The 21683-nt window shown below is 36.3% G+C and overlaps 3 protein-coding genes across 5 annotated transcripts in view; all 3 read right to left on the bottom strand.

Annotated features, from left to right (window-relative positions):
* The window catches only part of LOC119078469 (lachesin), a 64442-nt gene extending 47574 nt beyond the window's left edge, over nucleotides 1-16868 (bottom strand). The window contains exons 1-3 of one of the 3 annotated variants that reach the window (XM_037186023.1): nucleotides 16735-16868; nucleotides 14810-15175; nucleotides 7650-7756 (exon numbers count right to left, since the gene is read on the bottom strand). In XM_037186023.1, the coding sequence (XP_037041918.1) occupies nucleotides 7650-7756; nucleotides 14810-14915 (213 nt within the window). In that variant the 5' untranslated portion in view covers nucleotides 14916-15175; nucleotides 16735-16868. Of the gene's footprint in view, nucleotides 1-7649; nucleotides 7757-14809; nucleotides 15176-16734 lie in introns of those variants that run through there. The other 2 variants (XM_037186024.1, XM_037186022.1) reach the window with 2 other exon arrangements.
* Nucleotides 16869-17883: 1015 nt separating this feature from the next.
* LOC119078627 (chymotrypsin-2-like) lies at nucleotides 17884-20152 on the bottom strand. Its single transcript, XM_037186224.1, has 6 exons — nucleotides 20104-20152; nucleotides 19405-19853; nucleotides 19089-19236; nucleotides 18972-19030; nucleotides 18902-18911; nucleotides 17884-18038 (listed from the first exon to the last, which is right to left on the bottom strand). The coding sequence occupies exons 1-6, from the start codon at nucleotides 20150-20152 to the stop codon at nucleotides 17884-17886; spliced, it is 870 nt and encodes a 289-aa protein (XP_037042119.1).
* Nucleotides 20153-20278: 126 nt separating this feature from the next.
* Nucleotides 20279-21683, bottom strand: LOC119078478 (serine protease ami-like). The gene is made up of 5 exons (XM_037186034.1): nucleotides 21213-21683; nucleotides 20807-20954; nucleotides 20667-20728; nucleotides 20591-20600; nucleotides 20279-20517 (listed from the first exon to the last, which is right to left on the bottom strand). The coding sequence occupies exons 1-5, from the start codon at nucleotides 21672-21674 to the stop codon at nucleotides 20375-20377; spliced, it is 825 nt and encodes a 274-aa protein (XP_037041929.1). The 5' UTR covers nucleotides 21675-21683; the 3' UTR covers nucleotides 20279-20374.

Genomic DNA, 21683 nt, shown 5'->3' with positions numbered 1-21683 from the left:
TATCTGATTATTATGGTTAGCCGTAGGCGAGAACAATACTAACAGATCGTGTCTTCAATTTTTATTTCCGTTTTGATAACTTTATTATCCGGCATATCCGGCTTTTCTATCTTTCATTTAGTTAAAACCCCCACAAATTGTTCTTTTTCGTATTTTATGCAATTCAGAGAGCGAGATCGATACTTACGAGAGCAATATCATGTCATATGAACGTATTTTTTCGCACAAGTGCGTTCAAGGATTTTCAACGTTTTTTTATCCTACTCAACATCATAATCATATATTCACGTCTGTCTGAAGAAAACGTGTCGACTGAACATCTGTTGTCGCAAGCCTTTCAGTAAATAACAATACGCGCAGATTTCGCATACGTTGTATTAAACACGAATTGTTACTAGCATACCCCCCGAGACGAAGGGTTGACAATCGACATCGATAAAACACCTTAAAATGTTTCTTGTTTCTCAATGGACATTTACGCCATAAGTCCGCCAAAAATTTAAATATTTTCAACTGACAGTCGGACAAAAAATCGCTTACTATTATATTAAAAGAGCTGTAAAGCTTCGCCTCGAACCAGATACCATTTGTCTAACTTAGAATACCGCTACAGTTCTTGTAGCATGAAACAATTTACATATTTTTGCAGTACCAAGAACATATTTAATTCGGTGCCTCGTGAAAGCATCAGAGTCTCAGTGGTACAATGCTCAACTTCTAAGCCGATTCGATTCCCGATCGATCCAATTTTTTTGTATATTCGACAGAACATTTTAACAAAAATTTAGTGTTGATTGTGAAAAATTTAATAATTTCGGTGATTTCGATGTGATTTAATTCAGATTTTGTGCGGAAATGTGCTTCTTTTGTGGTTTTAGCAGTTCACTTAGCGGTTGACTTAAAATATTCGTGAAAGCCACCAAAATGACGACAAATTTGCAATGCCCAATCATGTAAACAAACACCAATATTGTCGCTTAGTGTGATGTGAGTTGCAGAAGAGATGACCCAGTAGAAATAAAATGACGGCGGTAATCTTAAAAATTACGTTTTAGCGGAAACGTTTTAGTTTAATGAGTGTACGTTTTCGGTGAAATAAATTAGTGCGAAAGCAATCACTTTTGACCAACTTTACGACAACACCTTCAGTTAGGGATGGGTCACATCCCTCATTATAAAGAATCTTGCCAAACTAAAAGGAACCTTTGTTGGCCAGCAGGGTCGGCACAATTTTTTTCCGTACTTCATTCTTTGCGATCTATTTTCTTTGAGAAATAATATCAGTGAAGCTGGTTCACAAAAAGAATAGAGCGCTGACATTATTAGTAATTCTATCACGAAATGTACTAGAAATGTAGTAGAATCATAACTAAAATTTATTTTGAGCATTTTTCTGTGAAGCAAAATGTTTCTGTATAAAAAGCTGACTGATGTTTGAACAAAAGAAGTAACAGATTTAGTGGTTATACTGCTGAGCGTTTGTAAATACGTTCAAAATTACCTACACCTGTTATCCACTTAGTCACAATATGACAATGCCTTAATTCAAAAGGTAACCTTGTCATCACGGTTTGATGTCAATGCACAGAGGAATATTATTTCCCCATTTAAAATTGAAAATATGAAAAGAAAAAAAAAGAACATTTTGCCCGGGCGGAGTTATTTGCATGTTCTCACTTATTTTAATTTTCCAGTCTGGTGTTTTCCGAAGCTAAAAAATTTTCAATTTAAAAATTTTATTTTCACTGATGCACACACATTACATGGATGCACATTCCAATAAACAAATTTGCGAATTGAAAAAAACTTTTTTTCTCCGTGGGTGCAAAATCAACATTACGCCGATTAAAATTATAGAATCTGTTGTTGATTCATTTCCGAGCCGGTATTTATCCGAGCAGTAAATGATTCGTTTCAACGAAGAAAAAAAACTGAAAAATTAAAACCAAATTGAAATTGATGCTTCGCGAATGACAATGAAAAATTGGATTTTATCGAACAGACAAGTGGAAAATGTCTTGTTTCGAGAAGAATGAAAATAGTGAAGAGAAGAGTATTTTGGAGTGGCACGACGATGAAGCGATTCTGACAAATTAAAATTTCTTCTGGTTCAAAGACTTTAGTATTCAGCAATTTGGAATCTCCAAGTAGGTAATAAGGTTCTGATAGTCAATTTGGCTCCCATCTAGAGAGGATTCATCAAAGCATCAAAGGGCTGTCTATTATGACCTATTATTCAATTAAAGAAAAGATTGTCGATTCGCAATAATGGATGCGACAAAATAACCTCTCACAAATAACGCTGCTCAGAGATCAATTGATGTCTTGACAATTTGATCATCGTAAAAAGTACCGGTACTACCGTATATCAATTTTACCAACGGAACTAAGACTCGGATCAGTTTCAGTACGACTTGACTTGGTTCTGGTTGACCTGAACTTGATTTTAGCCTGAAGCTGAGCACTAGATTTCAGTTTCAACCTGAATCTGAACAGATAAGAATGAGGTTCCAGTCAACCTGAAAATTTTGGGTTAACCTGAACCTGCACTTAACTATACCAGACCTGAAATAAATATTTCGGGTTCAAGTTCAACCTAAACCTGATTGATTCGAACCAAGTCCATGTCAGGTCAAATTTTGACCTGTTTCAAGCATTAAACGGAACCACCTGCGAACTACTATATTTAACGTGATTTAAGAACGGTGAGCAATTACGAAGAGACTTCGAAATTCTTAGGATTAATAACGGGTCATACTGTCTTGAGGAGGTCAAGACACACACCAATCTTTGTGATGATATGCTGGTTTCCGTAGAAAGTTATTAAAGTAGTATGTCACCGCTTATCTAAAAGAGGCATCTCCACGTGATGTAAAACCTTTACATTGCAGTGAAGAACGTACTTCTCTGAAGCATGAAATGTAAAAGGAAAGAATGAAAAACATCGGAGATTTATCCAATAAAGTTTCGTGTCCCAAAGTATACCCCACAAAAATAACCAACGAAAAATTCCATCTGGCTGTGTAACACGAGCATTGAATTCAAATTATTTCCTCGATGAATTTAATTACGTAAACCATTGGCTTTATCAAATTATTTCTGAAAAGAGGGTCTGCTGATAGACTACTTCCGTGTATGTTGTATCAATTTCGTCAATCTTTTAACGATTCTTCTAATTCAACCATTTCGATAAGAGCTTTTCCCTTCGCCAGGTCTCAAGTTCCAACCGTCTATAGCTAACACACGAAAATTCACCTTCTTTGCCATCTCAGAAAAAGGGATATCTTTAACCTTATAATACCAAAAACTTCCTTTCAAACCAAACAACCATAATACTTAGATGAGTTTGTTTAAAGCAAAACCTTTAATTTTATTTTATCTTGACACCCCTTTTATCCCCGAAAATGTTATTCCATGTAACATTTTCGGAAAACTTTAAAAGTTAACAGAAATTCAGCACATAAACGAAAAACATATCGAGTCGGGGGTTTTATAATTCAAAGCACGTTTAAGTTCACACCTTGTTTTGAGATAATATTCAATATGGATGCGCTTTCTATACGTTTTTTTTTTATTCTACTTCTAAGAAATGGTTTGGTCCTATTTTTTTATATTCTATCTTCCGTTCCGTTCGTAATATAGTCAAAGTATTATGTTCAGTATACGTTTACTGTTGTCATTGTTGTGTTATACTCCGTCGGAATGTTATGTTATTTACGTGATCTCTCAGGAAACATTATTTAATTTTGGAATATGTCAACAATTTTGCAAGATATTGCGAAAACATTGGGTGAGTGCGGAGGATACGTTAAAATATTAGTGGAGTAGTGAAGTAGAAACCAATATATAAATAATGGAGTTGAAGTGATGTAGTAATGGGGTTTTGCTCGATGGGATGGTATTTTCATTGAGAGGAGGAAGGGTCCTTTACTGTGTGCCACATTTACCAATAAAAAATTAATTCGCCGAGTCTCTACCCACGTGTGTTTGGTATCGCTGGAAAGTAGAGACCCGTAGCGACGAGGTCCGATCGTTTTTTAGTGGCTTTATGGAGGCAAAGGAGCCCTTAGAAGTTCTCCGACGTAGTCAAATTTTCTCAATTTCCTATCACAACCTTGGACAGCGACGGCCAACGGCATCCGTAGTATCGTTGGACTCCTAATGGACTACTCTCTACTATCCATTGTCAAACTTGTTTGGTAGCTGCTGTCCAATAGATTCCGAAACCGAAAACAATATACTGATTTTCAATGTCTAGCGCTTCCACACACGGACCTTTCGACCTTTTTTGGGTATGTATCGCAGCGTCTTTCTAAGCACTACAACCCTGTACGCTTCCAAATAAAACGTCTGATTATTGGCGAAATAATTCAACTTTGAGTTCACAAATAAATATTGTTCATAGACAATTCTATAGAGCCATCGATCATTCGGATCGGATGTGGCTGGAATTTCATTTTCATATGAGCTGGATGAAGATTTCGCAAATTCATTCTTAAGCACCTAACTTTCCTCAGATAGAATTAGCATATTTCGAGGCGTGCTTCAGAAGCCACCCTTACACCGGTTCTCTAAACCAAGAAACAAAAAAAAATGTTGGGATATATACCTGGGATTGTCTTAGCAATATATTAGGGACCAATTCTATAGACTGTTACACAACGAGGATGGGGTGCATACAGAGTTTTGTCAACGGAGAAGAGTGGTAGAGTGGATCCTGTTGGAACATTTCATATACCGAGAAGGGAAGAGAGTGTGGAGTTCTTTGACAAGACAGTGGCAGTCCGAGAAATAACTAGTTTAACATATTGCTAATTTTCCCCTACATGAATGTCGACTGAACTAAATGGAAAGACATTGGCAATGTGCAAAATATCCAGCCCAGTCCTACCGAGCAATGTGGGTCCATTCCAATCTCCAATAATTAATGACTTTACTGCTGACTTTTTTCCAAGGACTTAAGGATCAAAAAAAGCAACAAACTCTCCCCCAATTACACTGCTAGTCATAAAGCTGTTATGCTAAGAGTATTCGCTCTGTGTGTAAGAGTCCAGTATTGTGTATATGGTCCCTGAGGTGACACTCGTCAGAGAGCACTTCGAATAAAAACCCTCCGAAACCTTGGTGTTATCATTGGGTCACGAGGGAATCGTACTGTTTTTTATACACAGCAGGTTCAGAGTTCAGAAAAAAAACTCTTTACCATCGTCTCATGCTGTACATGTATTCTGATGCTGCTTAATCGACTATAATTGTCGCTTAAATTACGACATAGCACCGAAAGAGTGTAATGAAAATATTACTATCTTACGAGAGGGAGAGGTTAGTTTTCATATGTGAAAATCTAATTAAAAACCATTACAAACTTCACCATAAAAATTCCTTGTAACGTGTAACGCAACATTTGTAACATTTTGGTTTTATTTCTGGAATTTATTCAAATTATACGTATATAGTCGAGAGACTGTGTGTATCTATTCTATATATATATATATATTCGTTTAAATGCGAGCATAAATCCACCCTTACCATTAAAACATATCGCCCTCGATATGCTTTACCTTACATATACCCAAAACATATAGTCGAAAATGGAAAAATCGTTGAGAGTTTTTCTAACAAAAGTAATTTAGTTTATATCTTTTGGTGAGTCGGTTTTTTTTTCTCCTCTATTCTGCCGCTGTGCTTAATTCACATTCTTATTCATAAAGGCGAAGGTAAATTACACGCCCCACCGAACATTATAGGGATTTTTTTTATATTTTTGTTACTTTTGTGTGCCGGATTTTTTGATCTATGCATCTTTAATACTTGAACGGAAAATTGATTGCGTGTATGATTATGGAATTTATCAATGGAAATTTAGAGATGATTCGATGTTGGATGGTGGAAATGTTTAAGACCAGTTACAATGGGCACGTGAGTCGACACGTGCTTTTGATCTGTGTTAAATTTCGCGCGTCTCCAGTCAAAGACCGAAGACTGAACTTAGTTCTTTTTAGTAGCTCCTTTCTGTGAATTTTTTTACAATTTAAACCGTTTCAAGCCGAAAAATCACCACTTATTGGAAGGCATCACATAAAGAGAGTGAGGTAACAACTCAGTAGAAATTGCATGGACATCCAAATTTTCATAAGTTTTTCCACGTTTTCCCAAATTTTCCAACAAATTATTGTTGTTGTTATTATTGTGGAAAATTCAGGAAAATCTGGGAAAATATTTTCACAAAGACTGTTCCTGACAATTTGGTGGTGTAGGAAATTATATAAAATAGCGCAGGACAATTCATCATTTTCACAACACTCTACTGGATAAAACATTTTGACTTCCTGAAAGTCAACGAAGCAAACTGCCATATTCGACTAGCTTAGACTAACAATAGATGTAGCCAACGTTCCTTAATTTATTCTTCTCTTCACCATCGTCCGTAAATTTTAACGACCATTTTATATTCCTTTTTCATGCTTCGGGGCCGAAAATGAGGGCAATTTTTCGAATTTCTCGGGTTTCCGGCCCTCTGCATGAAATAGTCATTTGTGTACCTGTTTTGGACGATTGATTTTAGGCAATTTCGCGGATTGTAGGCCGAACGAAGTGAGGTCTACAAGCGAAAGTGCCTTAAATCAACCGTCCCAAACAGGTGCACATGTGAGTTTTCATGCAGAGGGCCGGACACCCGAGAAAATTCGAAAAATTGCCCTCATTTTCGGCCCCGAAGCATGAAAACTCACATGTGCATTGTGCACCTGTTTGGGACGGTTGATTTAAGGCACTTTCGCTTGTAAGCCTTACTTCGTTCGGCCTACAACCCGCGAAATTGAAACAAATGACTAATAATTCTACAGCAGACACACTTTATTTATAGTAATTGGTAAAGCAACTTGTGATCGGATGAGTTACTTAAACTAATAAACTAATCGCTACGACGCGACAACTGCAACAGAAGAGTCTGGTACAGCGGTTGCGATGGCACCAACATTCACTTCTTTCAACGCCTTCAGCGTGTAAAATCCATTACATATCAAGGGATAAACAGTTGAAAAGGTATTAAATGACCTCGGTCTCGCCTCAAATCAGCAAAAATCACACGAAAACTCGATCAACGTTTTTCCCTTGTAATGTAAATGGCTAAAAATATGACTCACAAAGCGAAAAAAATTATTTAAACGGTGGCAGAAGTAACAATCATAAGTTAGGCCACAGCTCTGCTTCTAGCATGACAATAAGAAATATTCGGAGGCTTATGCAATCAAAACAGGCCTTGCAGTTTCTCGTAAAGATAGGAGTCATGATTTCTAGATGTGAATAAAAACACACGAAACACGCATACATATTTGAACATTTTGAGGCTTTTTGACGTTGGAAAAATTAGTGTTCGTGCTAATGTTTGCCTGAATTTGCCATCAGCAAATTTGGAAAAATTTAGAAAATTTTGAAAAATTTTGGAAAATCAGTATTCATGTCCATAAACTATTCTTCGATTAATCTGTTACAGACGGCAAGCATATGACCAGTATTGTTATCTGGTCTATCACTTCCATCGATCAAAGTATTTTTAATCGGTTGATTTCGAATCTTGTACTTCAATTTTATTAACATGCATTTTACTGTAAAAATGACCATATATAATAGAAAATCACAGAACTTACCTTAAAAGTTCCAAGATTCTTAACGGAGCATCCAAACTTTACGTTTCGACCCTGGGCTACTGTTACGTTTTCGATGATGTCTGTGAATTCTGGATCCTCGGTGAGAGCTGAAATCAGAAATGAATTTGAATACTATAATACCACTGAACTTCCCACATTCACTCCATCCATATCGCGCGCCCCAAATCGTCGATTGCTCAACCGTTTATGGTTGGTAAAGAAGCGAAAGTGACAATTTATTGCGTAGGAAGGCATATAAATTTTATTATAATGAAACACTCAATTTAACAAGTCATCAGTCATAATCAAATCAAGGCAAGTTAATTGCATTTAAATTATCTCCCATTTGCTAATTAATTTGTCTGTGTAAAATGGTATCAAATAAAGATTAATGGTTTCTTGACAAGCAAACAACAAGCATGGCTTTTGAATATTATGATTTTCATGTTTTTGAATGTGCACATAAAATATACAACACACAATTTCTATAGACAATATATTCGGTTTGTGAGGGGGATAGGGCGCTATTTATGAGTTCAGAAGTTTGCCGAACATACAATATGATATGAACGAATGATAGGCAGAATTATTGCGGTAGGTTGCGGAATATTAGCTGAGGTTAATATTATAATGGGAACATAATTTAGACGTTAGATTCTGTTTAGACGTGGTGTGTGGTTGAGGAAAGGGTTGTTTGGTGAATGGAATGACCAGTATAAAAGAAAATAAAATCTCTAATTGCGTAATAAAATCCATTAGGAGTTGAAAGGATTTTCAATTCAAAACATCGTTTGATGCGATAAAAAAAACGGACATTTCAATTGGAGTTTAATTGATCAGGGGAGATTAGTAGACTAAAAAGGCTTTAAATTTTCAAGTGGAAACTGATAATTGAATTAGCCTTTAATACTCGAATAGCTACTGACTGTATGCGGCAAATGCAGGCGCGTAGGATATAATAATATTGTTCGATGCAAAAGGTAATTGTAGGTAAATTTCATTTTTCAGAATTTAAACTATTACGAACGGCTAGTCGTCTATTTTGAGTGCGAAAAGACTTTGTAAAAGAAAATCCTCAAACGATTATTTTGGAGTTTCAAGGATTTTTTTAGTCAATTAAAAGGATGTTCTAGTCTTTCTTCACGTATTTTAAGGATTTTCTAAGAATTTCTTTTCTTAAAATCTAAACAATTTGTTTCAGAAGTTTCTTAGCAAAAGATTTTCTTTTAAATGCAAACGGATTTTCTTTGTTTAACTGCCTCTCGGAGAGCTATAACAAAGATCTGTTAACGTCAGCCACGACGAAAATAAGCAACTAGTTCTTGTTAATGTGGTCTTAAGTACGTGTTTGTTAAATCTAATGAAGTAGAAGATTTTACTAGCAGCAAGGGGCACACCGTTGACACTTGCGATAATTTTCATTTTCGCAGGGCTTCGCAAGAAAAATACCTTACGTAATTGTTTGGAGATTGTTATTTTGCCACAAGGTATTAAAACCTCCCTCTCGGCAAAAAAAATCTCCAAAACAGGATCTTATGTACTATTCCCTATGTGCGAACGACATTTCTAGTCAGAGAACGTGTGGGAATGGAATATTTCTCACTTGAACTGTCAGTTTGTTAATGTTTTCCAAAATGGTATGATTGCAGCACTGCTTCTAAAATGAACATAGAAAATATTCAGAGGCTGATGACTCGTTTTTGTTGTATGAGGTAAAACATGCAATCCTAAGCGGTAGTTCTTATCACAAAGGCCTCCAAATTTGACATTTGTCAATTCAGTGTTCATGCTAGAAGCAGTGCTGTGGTATGATGAATTGATGTTTTTTTTATATGGTTCCTACTGCGGGACGAAAGAAAAAAATGTAAACCCACGGGCCGAAAGTGACAGAAAAATGTAAGCCAAGGGGGCAAAAGCGAAGCCCTTGGGCTTACATTTTTCAACTTTCATCCCCAGTAGGATATAACATCCAAACCACATAAGTCCCTATTTGGCCCAAAAGCACATAAAATTACCTTTCAAATGATACCCCACACGACCATGTTAGTTTTGTGTACCTCGAGGTAAGAACAGCGTAAGTCTTCGGTTGAAAACTTTAACTGTACATATTTCAGTGTGGATGAATTTTAAAACCAATAAGTTCTATTCGGCTCAATAGTACACCTTTCTAATGACACCTCACACGACCCTGTACGGATCGTGTAACTGGAGAAATTTTTGTAAGAAAAGTGCAAGTTTTCGGTTTTTCACCAGCCACACAAGCTTCGAAGATTTTTTTAAAAAGTGGTTTTGACTTCTAGGGTCGAAGTCCTTTCTAGGCACATATAAAAAAGTCCACTGGAAAATGCGTCCGATTTCGGTAGGCTGTTTTTCAAAAGAATCCCTCCATTACTATTTTCGAAAAAGCCAATAGCCACAGTATAACAAAGAGACTATTGGCACATTATAATACTGTCAAAGCTAAACTATGATGAAGAGATGAAGAGTATTATAATGTGACTATTGGCACACTATAAATAAAAAGACAACGAACACTATTTGCACCCGAATTATTAAATTTCTCGAAAATCATTGAAAAATCATTGTTTGCAGGCCGTATGAATTATATTATCGAAAATGCTAGGAGTTTGGTTGGTTCCAACTGAATTCATCCTTCTAGAGGTTTTGTTCTTAAGGAGTTTGGTTTGTTCCTACTGAATTCATCCTTCTACAAACAAAGGAAGAAGTTTGGTTTGTTATAACTGAATTCATCCTTCAACAGATTGTGTTAGGAAGAAGTTTCGTTTGTTCCAACCGAATTCATCCTTCTACAAACTATGCAGGGAAGGAGGTTGGTTTGTTTCAACTGAATTCATCCTTCTACAGATTGTGTTAGGAAGAAGTTTCGTTTGTTCCAACTGAATTATTCATCTCAAAAATCTCAAAGCGTCGGAAGTAAAAAATATTAATTATTTTTGTTCAGATTGTTGGCACGACTCAATGTCAATGTAATTCACTAAATCTAACGAAATAAAATTTTGGTTTGAAAAGCATGTTCTTTTGATAGTTGAAACGAAAGATAAGTCAATGTATGAGCTATTTGCAGTCCTATGGTCTGCTAACATTATGAAATTGGCAGAGATTAACGTTAGTTTTTCTTAAAATGTTAGAGAACAACACATTTTTCATCGCACTTTGGCCAATGACTATTGTCATTCAATATTCCGAAGGTACAAAACTTTATTTTACCTGGAAAACATACTAATTCCAGGGGTGGTGTTATCTAATACGCAGAAAAAATCAAGTTCAAACGAATACACCAAAACAAACAAACAGATCATAATTGCTCTTCTATTTCCCATGGATCGCGTGAAGCGAAAGTGGAGATGAAATGCTGTTTCGACCTCCGGATGCATTGGCAGTCAGAGGTTAGCGTGGTCTAACCATCTTCAGTCGTTTCCACTGGTCCGTTACTGACTATTGTCTTTCAGTGCGAATGGTCTCCTTATTACAGTGTGTAGTTGTAGTCCAAATATTGAAATAGAGACTATTTTCATTGGAGCTTACGTCGATTGAATCGAACTTAGACCTACAATACGAAATAAAATCACATAAGTTTTCAGTCCTCAAAGTTGTGTGCCAATATTATCAATTGATAGATCTTTATCATTAGGAAAAAACTTTTTAACAAATCAAGTAGACGAATCTAATGACATAACATTTAAGAGCTCATAAAAAGCGTATATGCAACTCAGTCCACCGTACATCATAAATAAACCGGTCTGTTGTCAAAATGAAGGTATTCGTGAAGAACGAAACTTTAAAATAAAACTTTTATTGAAAGGTTTGTCGTGCTCGAGTTATTTTGTCAGCAACGACAGTCATTTCAATAGAAACGTTGTTCTATTTTATTCGTAATTTGAGGAGACCAATGCCTATACTTTTACATGAATTTAGATTTTCCACGAAACTGCCATTGTCAAAACCATTTCAACGCCCAATTTGAATAGAATATTGTCAGTCAAGTAATTACCTACTATGGAAATGAGATGAGATAATTGTCTTTGAATCATGGCAAAGAACGGTACTGGTGTGGGTATTGTACGCAGCGCAGGGGTTATTTTAACAGAGTTTTTGTCCAGAGGTACAGAGGAACAAAATAACCCTGGACTAAAAATCCTTTACGACCAGGACAAAAAAAAACTGATACCAGACTCGGGTTGTGTCCAGGTGTATTTTGTCAGGAGCTACTTTGGAGGTGAAGGTTCATTTTATGTAGGTCGTAATAACACGACAATATGCAGCGTTTTCCATTGTGTAAATCGGATTACGAAGCGTAATTGCAGATCTCACCAACGCAAAATTTCCGATGAGTTTTCGACTTAACTGACTGTGTTTGACGAATTTCTTTACTATCGGGAGCCTCACCTATGAAATTTCTAAGAAACTAAAGTGACTCCTTCTAACCCAGTCCGTTAAACTCCTCACAACGACGAAAATCTCCATCTGAGTGCGACAATAATTTCTCTCTCAAACAATAAAAAGAAACGACGACAAATCGGATTAGGGGCCGTTCATAAATTACGTAACGCTAGAGGGGGGAGGGGGGGGTATGAGGCAAGCGTTACGGTTCTAACAAAATTGGGTCAAACTTGACCCTTTTAGCGTTACAGACCCGGGGGGGGGTCTGAAAAATGTTGATTTTTGCGTTACGTAATTTATGAACGGCCCCTTACGTTTTATACAAATAGCAATTTCCACTCTCTACAGTTAATGATGTTTGTATTTCCCACTAAAACGTATTGTCGTCGTCAGCCTCGTCAGAGCTCATTTAATTTTTAAATTTTACAACAAAGATAATTTTCAATCAAAACATATTTCCCTTGCGTGCCTCAAAACGGTTTACTTTTATTTTCAACACACTTGCTGCTAACAAAATGTTTCAATTAAACTTATTTAACTTTCTCACATAACCAACATCGCATTTCTTTTTTCCTCCGGTATTACTTTCTTCCTGTGCGCTGCTAAATGGGGATATTTATATTTATGTGAATGTTTTTACCGTCGAACAATATATTTATTTATGAAAATGTTACGTAAATAAACTTAGGTATAAATAAGCAATTACTATGCAGACGTATATGATGAGCATACCACTTATGCGAACGCAAATATGCTTAATAATCATCTTGAGTCTGGAGTTTTGTTCGTATGGGGAAGTTGTTGGAAGTGGAAGCTTTCTTAAGGATGATAAATTGTACATTAGGAATTTAAACGCTTCGCAAAAGGCTTTTCAGAGAGCGAACGATGTGCTTGTAAGTGTCTGTATGAAGGTTACAGAGTACGTAAATTATGGCATAAATTGTGGATTGTGGAAAATTGAAGGAAATGTCTAATTTGCTTCGAACAACATTAACAACACAATAAAATGAGATTTTTTGCTTTGCGAATGAATTGAAACGTTTTCACAGATTTTGTTTGAAGAAAGTTGCTTTGTTTAGATAAGAAGTTGTGTGCATTAATTCGATTTCATTTCTATGAATGAGACAGCAGGGAAGTTTTATTATGCAGTAGCAATAAATGGTGTATATGTAAATGTATTTTACATGCTACATTGCTACATGCGTCGAAAACCGTACTTTTCATGTTTTAAGCACTTTTACGCCCTCAGCATGTAAAATCCATTACATAGCTCGGAATAAAAATGAAAAGTCTCGTTTTCGTGTGTTTATTGACCTCGGCTTCGCCTCGAATCAACAAAATTCACACGAAAACTCTACTTTTCATCTTTTTATCCCTAGTCATGTAAAATACTATTAATTGTCTTAAGTGGTTCATTGATTCGAGTTAGAAAAGTTAGAGCTTTACACTTACATCATCGTAGCGATTGTAAGTACATACATCTCTTGTATAATTGTCGAGACGTCCCCCAGTAAAACAAATTGTAAGTGAGACATCTCAAAAGCCTAAATTGAACGAATTCAGACTTGTCAGTCCTCAGCTTCATACAAAATTTTAATCACTGAGACAGTGAGAAGTCTGAATTCGATCGTTTCAGGCCATTTTATGTCTATTTTAAACGGATCCATAAAAAATCTAGTACTTCGTTACAATTTATATTTTGCTACTGACGGCATTGCTCGAGTTTATTGTCAGCTCTTCATAATCGCTGTTAGTAACCTGTTACAACTGGATAGTGTATCACTAAAGAAAGTATCGAGTCTAGTACTTCTTTTGACTTATTAATTTTCAATGGATTAACAGCCCAATTTTAAGCGTGACCATAGCACTACTCCTAGCATTTACACAGACAATATTTGGAGGCTGATTGTATCAGAGTAGGATTTACACTTCTTTCGTTAAGACAGGAGTTATGCTTTCCACACAGCACAAGTGTACTGTACACGCATAGTTGTTTGAAAATTTAGAGACGTGCGTTAAAGCCAATAGCGCGGCTGCTTGGAATCTCGCACCCATAGAGCGTGAGATACCTACAGTTATATTTATATAGTGAAAAAGGGAATGTCGCACAGAAAGATGTTCTTACTTAGGGTAAGACCACGCTCAGTTGAGATTTCGATCTAGAGTGCCCATGGAAAATGTACGATTTTTCCAGCAGCATTTTGTAGCATTCTGTAAAAGGAAAACTGTTGTTTTTTCGAGTTGCATGCACCTCAAACCCACTAGATCGAGTTCGGCCACATTTCCAAAATTATGAAATTTTCAACCAACTTGTATGTTTGTATGCCGAGCGACATATGATCGAAATAATATCTAGTACTTCACTAGCTTTAACATTCGTTTTATTACGTGAGGCCTGATTAACTAGAGCACATTGCTTATTTTATTCGTTAACAGATGACACAGCGTTTATAAACAATAGGACAACAGTTTGTAAACTCATTACTACTGTCCAATGAAGTTACGCCTGTGAAAAATACGGATTTCCATTACATGCACTTAATTTTAATCTGTGTCGGATAAGTTCGTTTTGCCTCATAGCCCCCATTAATATCAACCGTATAACCATTAACCTTTTATTAATAAAATAGTTTCGTTGCATTCAACGTATAAACGGTAAACGATAATTTCCAGCAATTAATTTTCCGTTTTCAATTTTGTCTGGATGCAAAGAAAAAGAAACAAAAACGACAAAACCGTTTTCGCAATAAACTTCTTACCATTTAATGATACCGCTCCACCGCTGCCAAGCTTTGATACATTGGACGAGTCCCCCGCAGTTGCGAAAAGCACTAGGAGGGCCCAATAAAAGCACCAGACGCCCATCAACTTAACACTATATCGAATAAGCACATTTATTTGGTATGTTTTATGTTCGCGTTTGGATAAACACACAATCACTTCTCGATGCTGTGTGCCGCTTAGACGGTATTCAGCACTTAAAAATTATATTTTCCTCTTCTCTTCGACGTTTTTCTTGTATTTATTTATATATCGTGAACAGTGGAACATGAATAAAAGTTAAAAGATTTAAAGATTTTCCTGTGGATTTATTATATCCTTGTGTAGTCGTTCTCCATGCTATGCTGTCGAAACGGATTTTAATAGCGAATTCTGATATTGAATTGATAAATCGGTAGATAGCGAAATAAAGTGGCGGTGATATGGGATTTGTTGTACAAAGAGTTTTATTTTTGGTATTCAGTCGGTGTGTAGTACATGAAAATTCAGAAAAAAATTTCTTTCTATAAAAATTCCATTTGATGTTTGCGAAGGAGTTGAGTTTTCAAGAAGTTAAGGAAAATAAAATGAAGATTGGATTTCGAAAAGCTTTCAAAGAGAATTGAGTTGTCGTAAATAGTACCAGATTATGGAAAGTAAATTTAATGAGGAACAACAAAGTGACAAGCTTTTCGTGACCAAGAAATTAATACTCGCCTGAAGTAGTTACAAAATTCGTAAACTGAAAACTTTTCCTAGGATTTTTTTTCGAACAACTTTCGCAACTACTTCCCGTTGCAAAAGTCGTGAAGGGAAAATTTTCTTGAGAATTTTTTACAAGTACTTTCGCAACTTCTTCAAGAGGCTGAAATTAATACAATTTCAACAATTTCGATTAGATGAACTAACTCTGTACGAGATTACGAAACTGAAAATTTTAGTTCACTTCCAACGTTTGAATCACTTAATATATCTCTTCGATAGTGAGCCACCCACACGATTCACGTATTAATCACCGAGAATGTAAAATTATTCTGAGCCTAAATATACTTGCTATCAAAGAGAACCAGTCGTTTAACAGTAAAAATAAGTCTTCCAGGCGGAACTATAGTAAATAATCTACTTGAAATAACCAGAGCCACTAACCCAAGTCATTCCTTAATTCTATTCCATTATTTCGAACTCATCAATTTTGTATGCATCAAGTTCAAACATTTCTTATTTTTTCAAATTTATTTTTATTGCTCCATCGTGTCCTCCCACTTTATAAAAGTTAACGAAAACAATGTTCAACAAACATTTCATTTGCCTTGAACGGAAAGTTACAACAAGTTACATCGAAAACGACCCTCATGCACGAAACAACTGACAGACTGGTCTTCAATGTGCATTTCACTAATCAAAATGGAAAAAAAAAAGTTTCAAAAACTTGAAAAAACTTTCTGCTGGAGAATTTAACACCTCGTTGTATTCAAACTTAACCTCAAAACAAAATCATTTCTGTTGAAATTTAAATTTGAATGAGATTCGTACGGGGAAATTGATTTGTTTGAGTAGTTTCTGAATAAATTCCGAGAATTTATTCAGATCAAATTCAAATTTATGTTTTTGCATGTGGTTAAACACGCGGTTCCGTTAAATGAGGTTTGAAATTCCTTGCAAATATTCGTTAAATATTGGAATTTTCCTATTTAAGATCAGGGATCAGAAGAATTCTTCCTAAAAATGTCAATAAATCTGAGATCGAAAATGAAAGTTTTCCGTTAAAAACGGCTTTCTTAAAAAAATCCTTTCCCTAATTTGATTCTCCCAATAAAACTAATTAAACCGATAAACCAAAAAGGTCCCATAAAAGCCAAATAATCTTTTTATTGCAACCGAAATAAATCACAACCAATCAACATAATGATTTTATTATCCTCACAATTTGTTTATAACTTTTATCAATCATTTCATTTCCAAAATGAAAAAAACAGAAAACAGAGAAAATCGTTTATAACGGTACGCATTCAACGATTAGAATTTTCTATTCGATCCGGTATATATCAACACTCGAACAATACTGAGCTATTTTCCACCTAACACAAAACGAAATGTAACCCCTGAAAATCAATTTCGTCTCTTGCAGAAAATTTCACAATTTCACAGAAAATCTCTTCGCGAGAGGATTTCGTAAAACATTTCCGTTCCCCACGACCAATCATACATTATTCGTGAATTTAACGAGCATTTTCCCAAATAAGATTGGATGAATGAAGGGAGCGATTGTATGGGTGTTGAAAGTTTTCGTTTATGTTTTTTGTTTTTATCAAAATATTACAACATCCATCCGCACACGTGAATTTTAATATTATTTTGTAAACATTTTCGGTAAACGGTCAATAGATGGCACTTGTTTTCAATGTCTTGCATGAGTTGTACGGCGAATATGTGTTAAATTTTTGAAGTCGGTATTGTCTGTAGAGTGTGTACAAACCCGTTACGATACAGGAAATGTGTACACAAAATTTTTGTGTTTAAAAAGGTTGTTGACCCAATTCGGGAACGTAATGTTTACGTACAGATGCATCGCATTATCCTTCTTTGTGCGATCCTTTCTATCACCCGAGAGAAACGGTTTCAACCGATTTTATGTTAATTTTGCATTGCTATTTGTTTAGGATCTTGGGGATTGGTCATATTTAAGAGGCTTATTGGAAGATGGGGGGATTAGGACAATAAGAAAATAAGAATATGATTATGGGATTGTTGGTGAGTGGAGACAGAGGTTTTGTTTTTGGTGTTTCGGGTTTTTCTACTTTAAAATTTGTTGCTTTTCGGAGAGTGTGTTATTCTATTTCTTAGCTGCAGTCGATGACATTTTTGATTGGCATCGATTGTATACATTATAGTCAGTCCTTAGCGAAAATAAATCCACGGAAAGTTTGATCACTCTTTATTGTCCTTCAGTAATGCGTCTTTCCCCTGCTAGTTCAATATGATCCAATACACAGTGAATCCGTCAATTGGAGACTTTTGAAACCGCTTCTTCCACCAATGTTTAAACTAAGAATTTGGTCGCGTTTCGTCTTCCTCAATTCAGCCAAATCGTTAAAATTACATGGGTTGCAGTTAAAACAATGATAGTTTCTGGTGTGTGTTGATTGACTGAGTCATTCGAGTCTTCTTTCATTGTTTCCCGAATCCAGTCTATGTGTGAGTATACACGTGTGTACACATCGCCGGTCCCTGGATAAGCCAGAAATATTTAGAAGACAGACACAAAAATGCAAAAATTCGTTCCGATCTAGTCCTACCGCACACATAATTAATTTGCCACAAGAGTAGATCTGTGCAGGGCCGCACTGGCTACTAACATATGTGTTCTTGTGAAATGTCAGAAAAAGGTGCTGAAATGATGAAAAGGGGCTTTAACCTTATACATACGGCAAGCATATGACCAGTTTATTATCGGGTCTATTATTTCAATCGATCAAAGTATTTTAATCTGTTGATTTCAAATCTTGTACTTCAATTTTTTTAGCATGCATATGAGGGACAAACGATGGGGAAGTTTAAGTGGGGAAAAGGAGATATAAGTGCGGGAAAGGAGCTAAAGTGCGGAAAAGACGCTTGAAATACATGACCAAACGGTGACAATATAACAAAATAAATTAAATTACAAAAAGAGCAGCTCATTTTCTATCTTGGTGTTCTGGCCATATGTGCGGGCCTGCCCGGAAAAAGACCAAAATACCCTGATTTTGACCTGAACCTGAACTAAGATTTGACCCGAACAGAAATTTTCGATTTCAGGTTCAACAGGAATCTAGGATCTAGGGTTGAACCCGAAATCGAAAATTTCAGGCTCAGGTCGGGTTGGAATCTTTTTCGGGTCAACCTAAACTAAAAATCGGTCAACCGAAACCGATCCGATCCTAATACATAAGACGAGAAATCGTTACGACGAGAAAACAAAAGCAAAAGTTCTAGTTTGAAATGCTTGTGTACGAGACCCCGGACCGGACATTTCATTTCATTACAGTCGGTGTGGAACGAATCGGAACGAAACCAAATTAAAGTTTTTCGGATATCGAAATGATCGCACATACTGTTGCCACACTGTAATTGAACAGTAAACTAATTTTAGCTTTGAGTTAAAATCATAGAAATCGAAAATACCGAATGCTGTTCAGTTGCGATTCCCCACAAGCATAAATCAGGAGAAGTCAATAGACCACCTGTGGAAGAAACATGCATACTATATCCCGCAAGTAGATAAGAACACAAACAATTGACCTGTGTCGAGATCACAAAGACCACTATTCGCATCATAAATGCATATGTTAGTTTCATCGACGTCGCTGTTGTGTGTTTTGCAAAAACTTAGACTGCCGGTTTGGCTCTTCGCCATCTGTAAAGTGTCTAAGACTCTCAAATCATCGATCTGAAAAGTCAATTTTTCTGATAAGAAAGGCAGATGCTACCTGGATGCAAGAACTAGCACTAAATGCACCCGGGCCTGCAAATCCTCAGGAAAATAGGAAGAAAATTTCCTGTATTTGTCTGGCTAAATTGCACAAAAACCACACTAATTCCCTTACTTACTACTCACCGACTTCTTACCCCATCCGTACAAGCTGCAGTGTACATTTTCTTCCGCTCCATCAACAAGTCGCTCTAATTCGAATGGTGTCAACTCGTCCTTATGTTCGGTTATTTTAGCTAGACGCAGTAAAGCGATATTGTTGTGCACGTTTTTCTGTCCAGTGGGATTCTTATATATAATTTCCTCAACGACCATTGGTATTCCGGTACTGCCACTAGTCACTATCCAAACTTTCAGTGTAATATCTTGAGGTTGTTTATCCTTCACGCAAGAAGCTGCGGTCAGTACGAATCGTGATGAAACTAAGGCACCGTTACAGAAATGTTCAGTATTGTCCTGGAGTGTAACAATGAAAAAAGATTGATATTTGACATCTATTCCACCATACAAACATAGCATAAGTGGCAAGTAAAACACTAGACACATCAGCACTGCTTTCATTTTGTTTGGTGTGACTAAAAAATGATGTGCGTTGAAACTGAATTATTTCGTAGACAATTTCGATTCGCCAACTCAGATTTTGCCCATTGTAAAGTTCGTAGAAATCATGTCCGTACGATTAAGTTTGTTCCAAGCAACGCACTGACAGTGCTATGTTCCAAGTAAACACGAATTTTCACTGGCCGAACGAACGCCCAAGTTTATCCACAGAGATCGGTTTTCATATAAATATGGACAATTTTTGTGGTCTTGGAACAAACCTACCCGCTGTTGGTGTGCTATCAGACAATGAAGTCGTCATGTACTTGGCCATTTTCTCACTGACCTTAAGACCGAACAAAATACCCTTCTCTTCGATGTTCGTAAAATTCTTTTTCAAAATGTCAACGTTTTGCCCGATTAGATCGTGGAACGGTGGAACTGGGAGTCCAAGGACAATTACCGAAACATAACTTTATCGAATAAAAACGGTTAATACAAGTGAATTGGACGCCCACTACTAAACAAATTTTGAAACAAATCTTCCGTTTATGATTTACGCGAAGTGTATCAAAAGTACAATAATTGCTGTTCCTATTATGATTGCACGTGGCCTGTGTCGTGTTGACGAATTTTCATCAATTGTTCTGAGAATCCAGTCCATGTGGTAGTCAACTCGGGTGAACACATCGCTGGATTCTGTAGAAAAGGCAAGACAAATTCAAATTTAAGTAAAAGTACGGATTTTCCAATCGACTCTACATCGACATACTGCCTGCACACTGAAATTTGAAATTGAAGGAAATCTTTTAACGGTTAAATATCAGACTTAAGATCATTAAGATTACCGCATATTCATCAGTCGCTATTCCCCATAAGAAATTTCCCCATAGAGATATCAATGGATCACCTACGCAGACACACCAATTTTTTCAGCTTTCTTTATCGGATAAAAGCAAAAAACTCGATGAAAGAAATAACTATTTACCAATATCAAAAGTACAGAGGGTTGCTTCAGAATTGTTGGCGCATAAGTTGGATTCATCCACATCACTGTTATACTCTTTACACGTAGTCAATAAAGCTATTTCTGTTGATCCTACTTGTAACATTCTTGAAGGCTCGCTGCTAACGATCTAAAAATTAAAAAATTATTTGAAATAAGCTAAAAGGCCGCGCACGATGCAGGGACAGATCCAGAAAATTTTCTTGTCTGGGCAGTTGAAGTTTAAAAATGTGTCGACCCGGGCAGTTTTTAAGGTACAGAAGTAAAAAAATTTAACCTTTTAATCCAGGAGGTCGCGATGAATACTCATAGGTGCGCCTGGCACTTTGTGAATGAGGTAATGACAATAACTAAATTGATTGAAATGACTAAGTACACTACCACTTACTGATTTCGTGCCCCAACCGTAGATTATGCAGTCTTTCCCTTCTTCAGGTTTAAACCCTTCATCTTCCAACTTAATTGTTCTAATATATTGAGATTCCTTCACTCTTATGACGGCGAACTCAGATAAAACCAATAAAGCGATATTGTCGTGAACGTTCTTCTGGCCAATAGGATCTTTGCTAATAATCTTGTCAATGCGTAGGTGTTCTGTGTGAAGAGGATTATCCCGTAAATCGGTTATGTTAGCCACAACTAAAATATAATCTGACAGCTTGTCCTTCACACAAGAAGATGCAGTCAGTACGAATTTAGGTGTTACAAATACACCACAACACAAATGTTTATGATGGTGCTGAATCGAAGCGAGGAACATATGATTCGGTTTGTGTTCTTTATCTTCGCCACCAATTATGCTTGAAACAAATGGTATGGACAATACAATACAAAGAGCAGCAATCTTCATGTTAAGGAA

Source organism: Bradysia coprophila, unplaced genomic scaffold (genome assembly GCF_014529535.1).
Source record: "Bradysia coprophila strain Holo2 unplaced genomic scaffold, BU_Bcop_v1 contig_297, whole genome shotgun sequence".
Classification (NCBI taxonomy): domain Eukaryota; kingdom Metazoa; phylum Arthropoda; class Insecta; order Diptera; family Sciaridae; genus Bradysia; species Bradysia coprophila.
Note: the sequence above shows the minus strand (reverse complement) of the source record. Positions and strands in the feature narration are given on the sequence as shown.

Excerpts from the sequence above, each read along its gene's own strand:
- LOC119078627 (XM_037186224.1), bottom strand. The coding sequence starts at position 20,152 with ATGGCCAAGTACATGACGACTTCATTGTCTGATAGCACACCAACAGCG. Across the intron at positions 19,237-19,404 it reads ACGGATGGGGTAAGAAGTCG|ATCGATGATTTGAGAGTCTT; the intron begins GTGAGTAGTAAG and ends TTGACTTTTCAG. Across the intron at positions 19,031-19,088 it reads TCTTTGTGATCTCGACACAG|GTGGTCTATTGACTTCTCCT; the intron begins GTCAATTGTTTG and ends TTTCTTCCACAG.
- LOC119078478 (XM_037186034.1), bottom strand. The coding sequence starts at position 21,674 with ATGAAGATTGCTGCTCTTTGTATTGTATTGTCCATACCATTTGTTTCA. Across the intron at positions 20,955-21,212 it reads ACGGTTGGGGCACGAAATCA|ATCGTTAGCAGCGAGCCTTC; the intron begins GTAAGTGGTAGT and ends TTTAATTTTTAG. Across the intron at positions 20,729-20,806 it reads CCTCTGTACTTTTGATATTG|GTGATCCATTGATATCTCTA; the intron begins GTAAATAGTTAT and ends GTGTCTGCGTAG.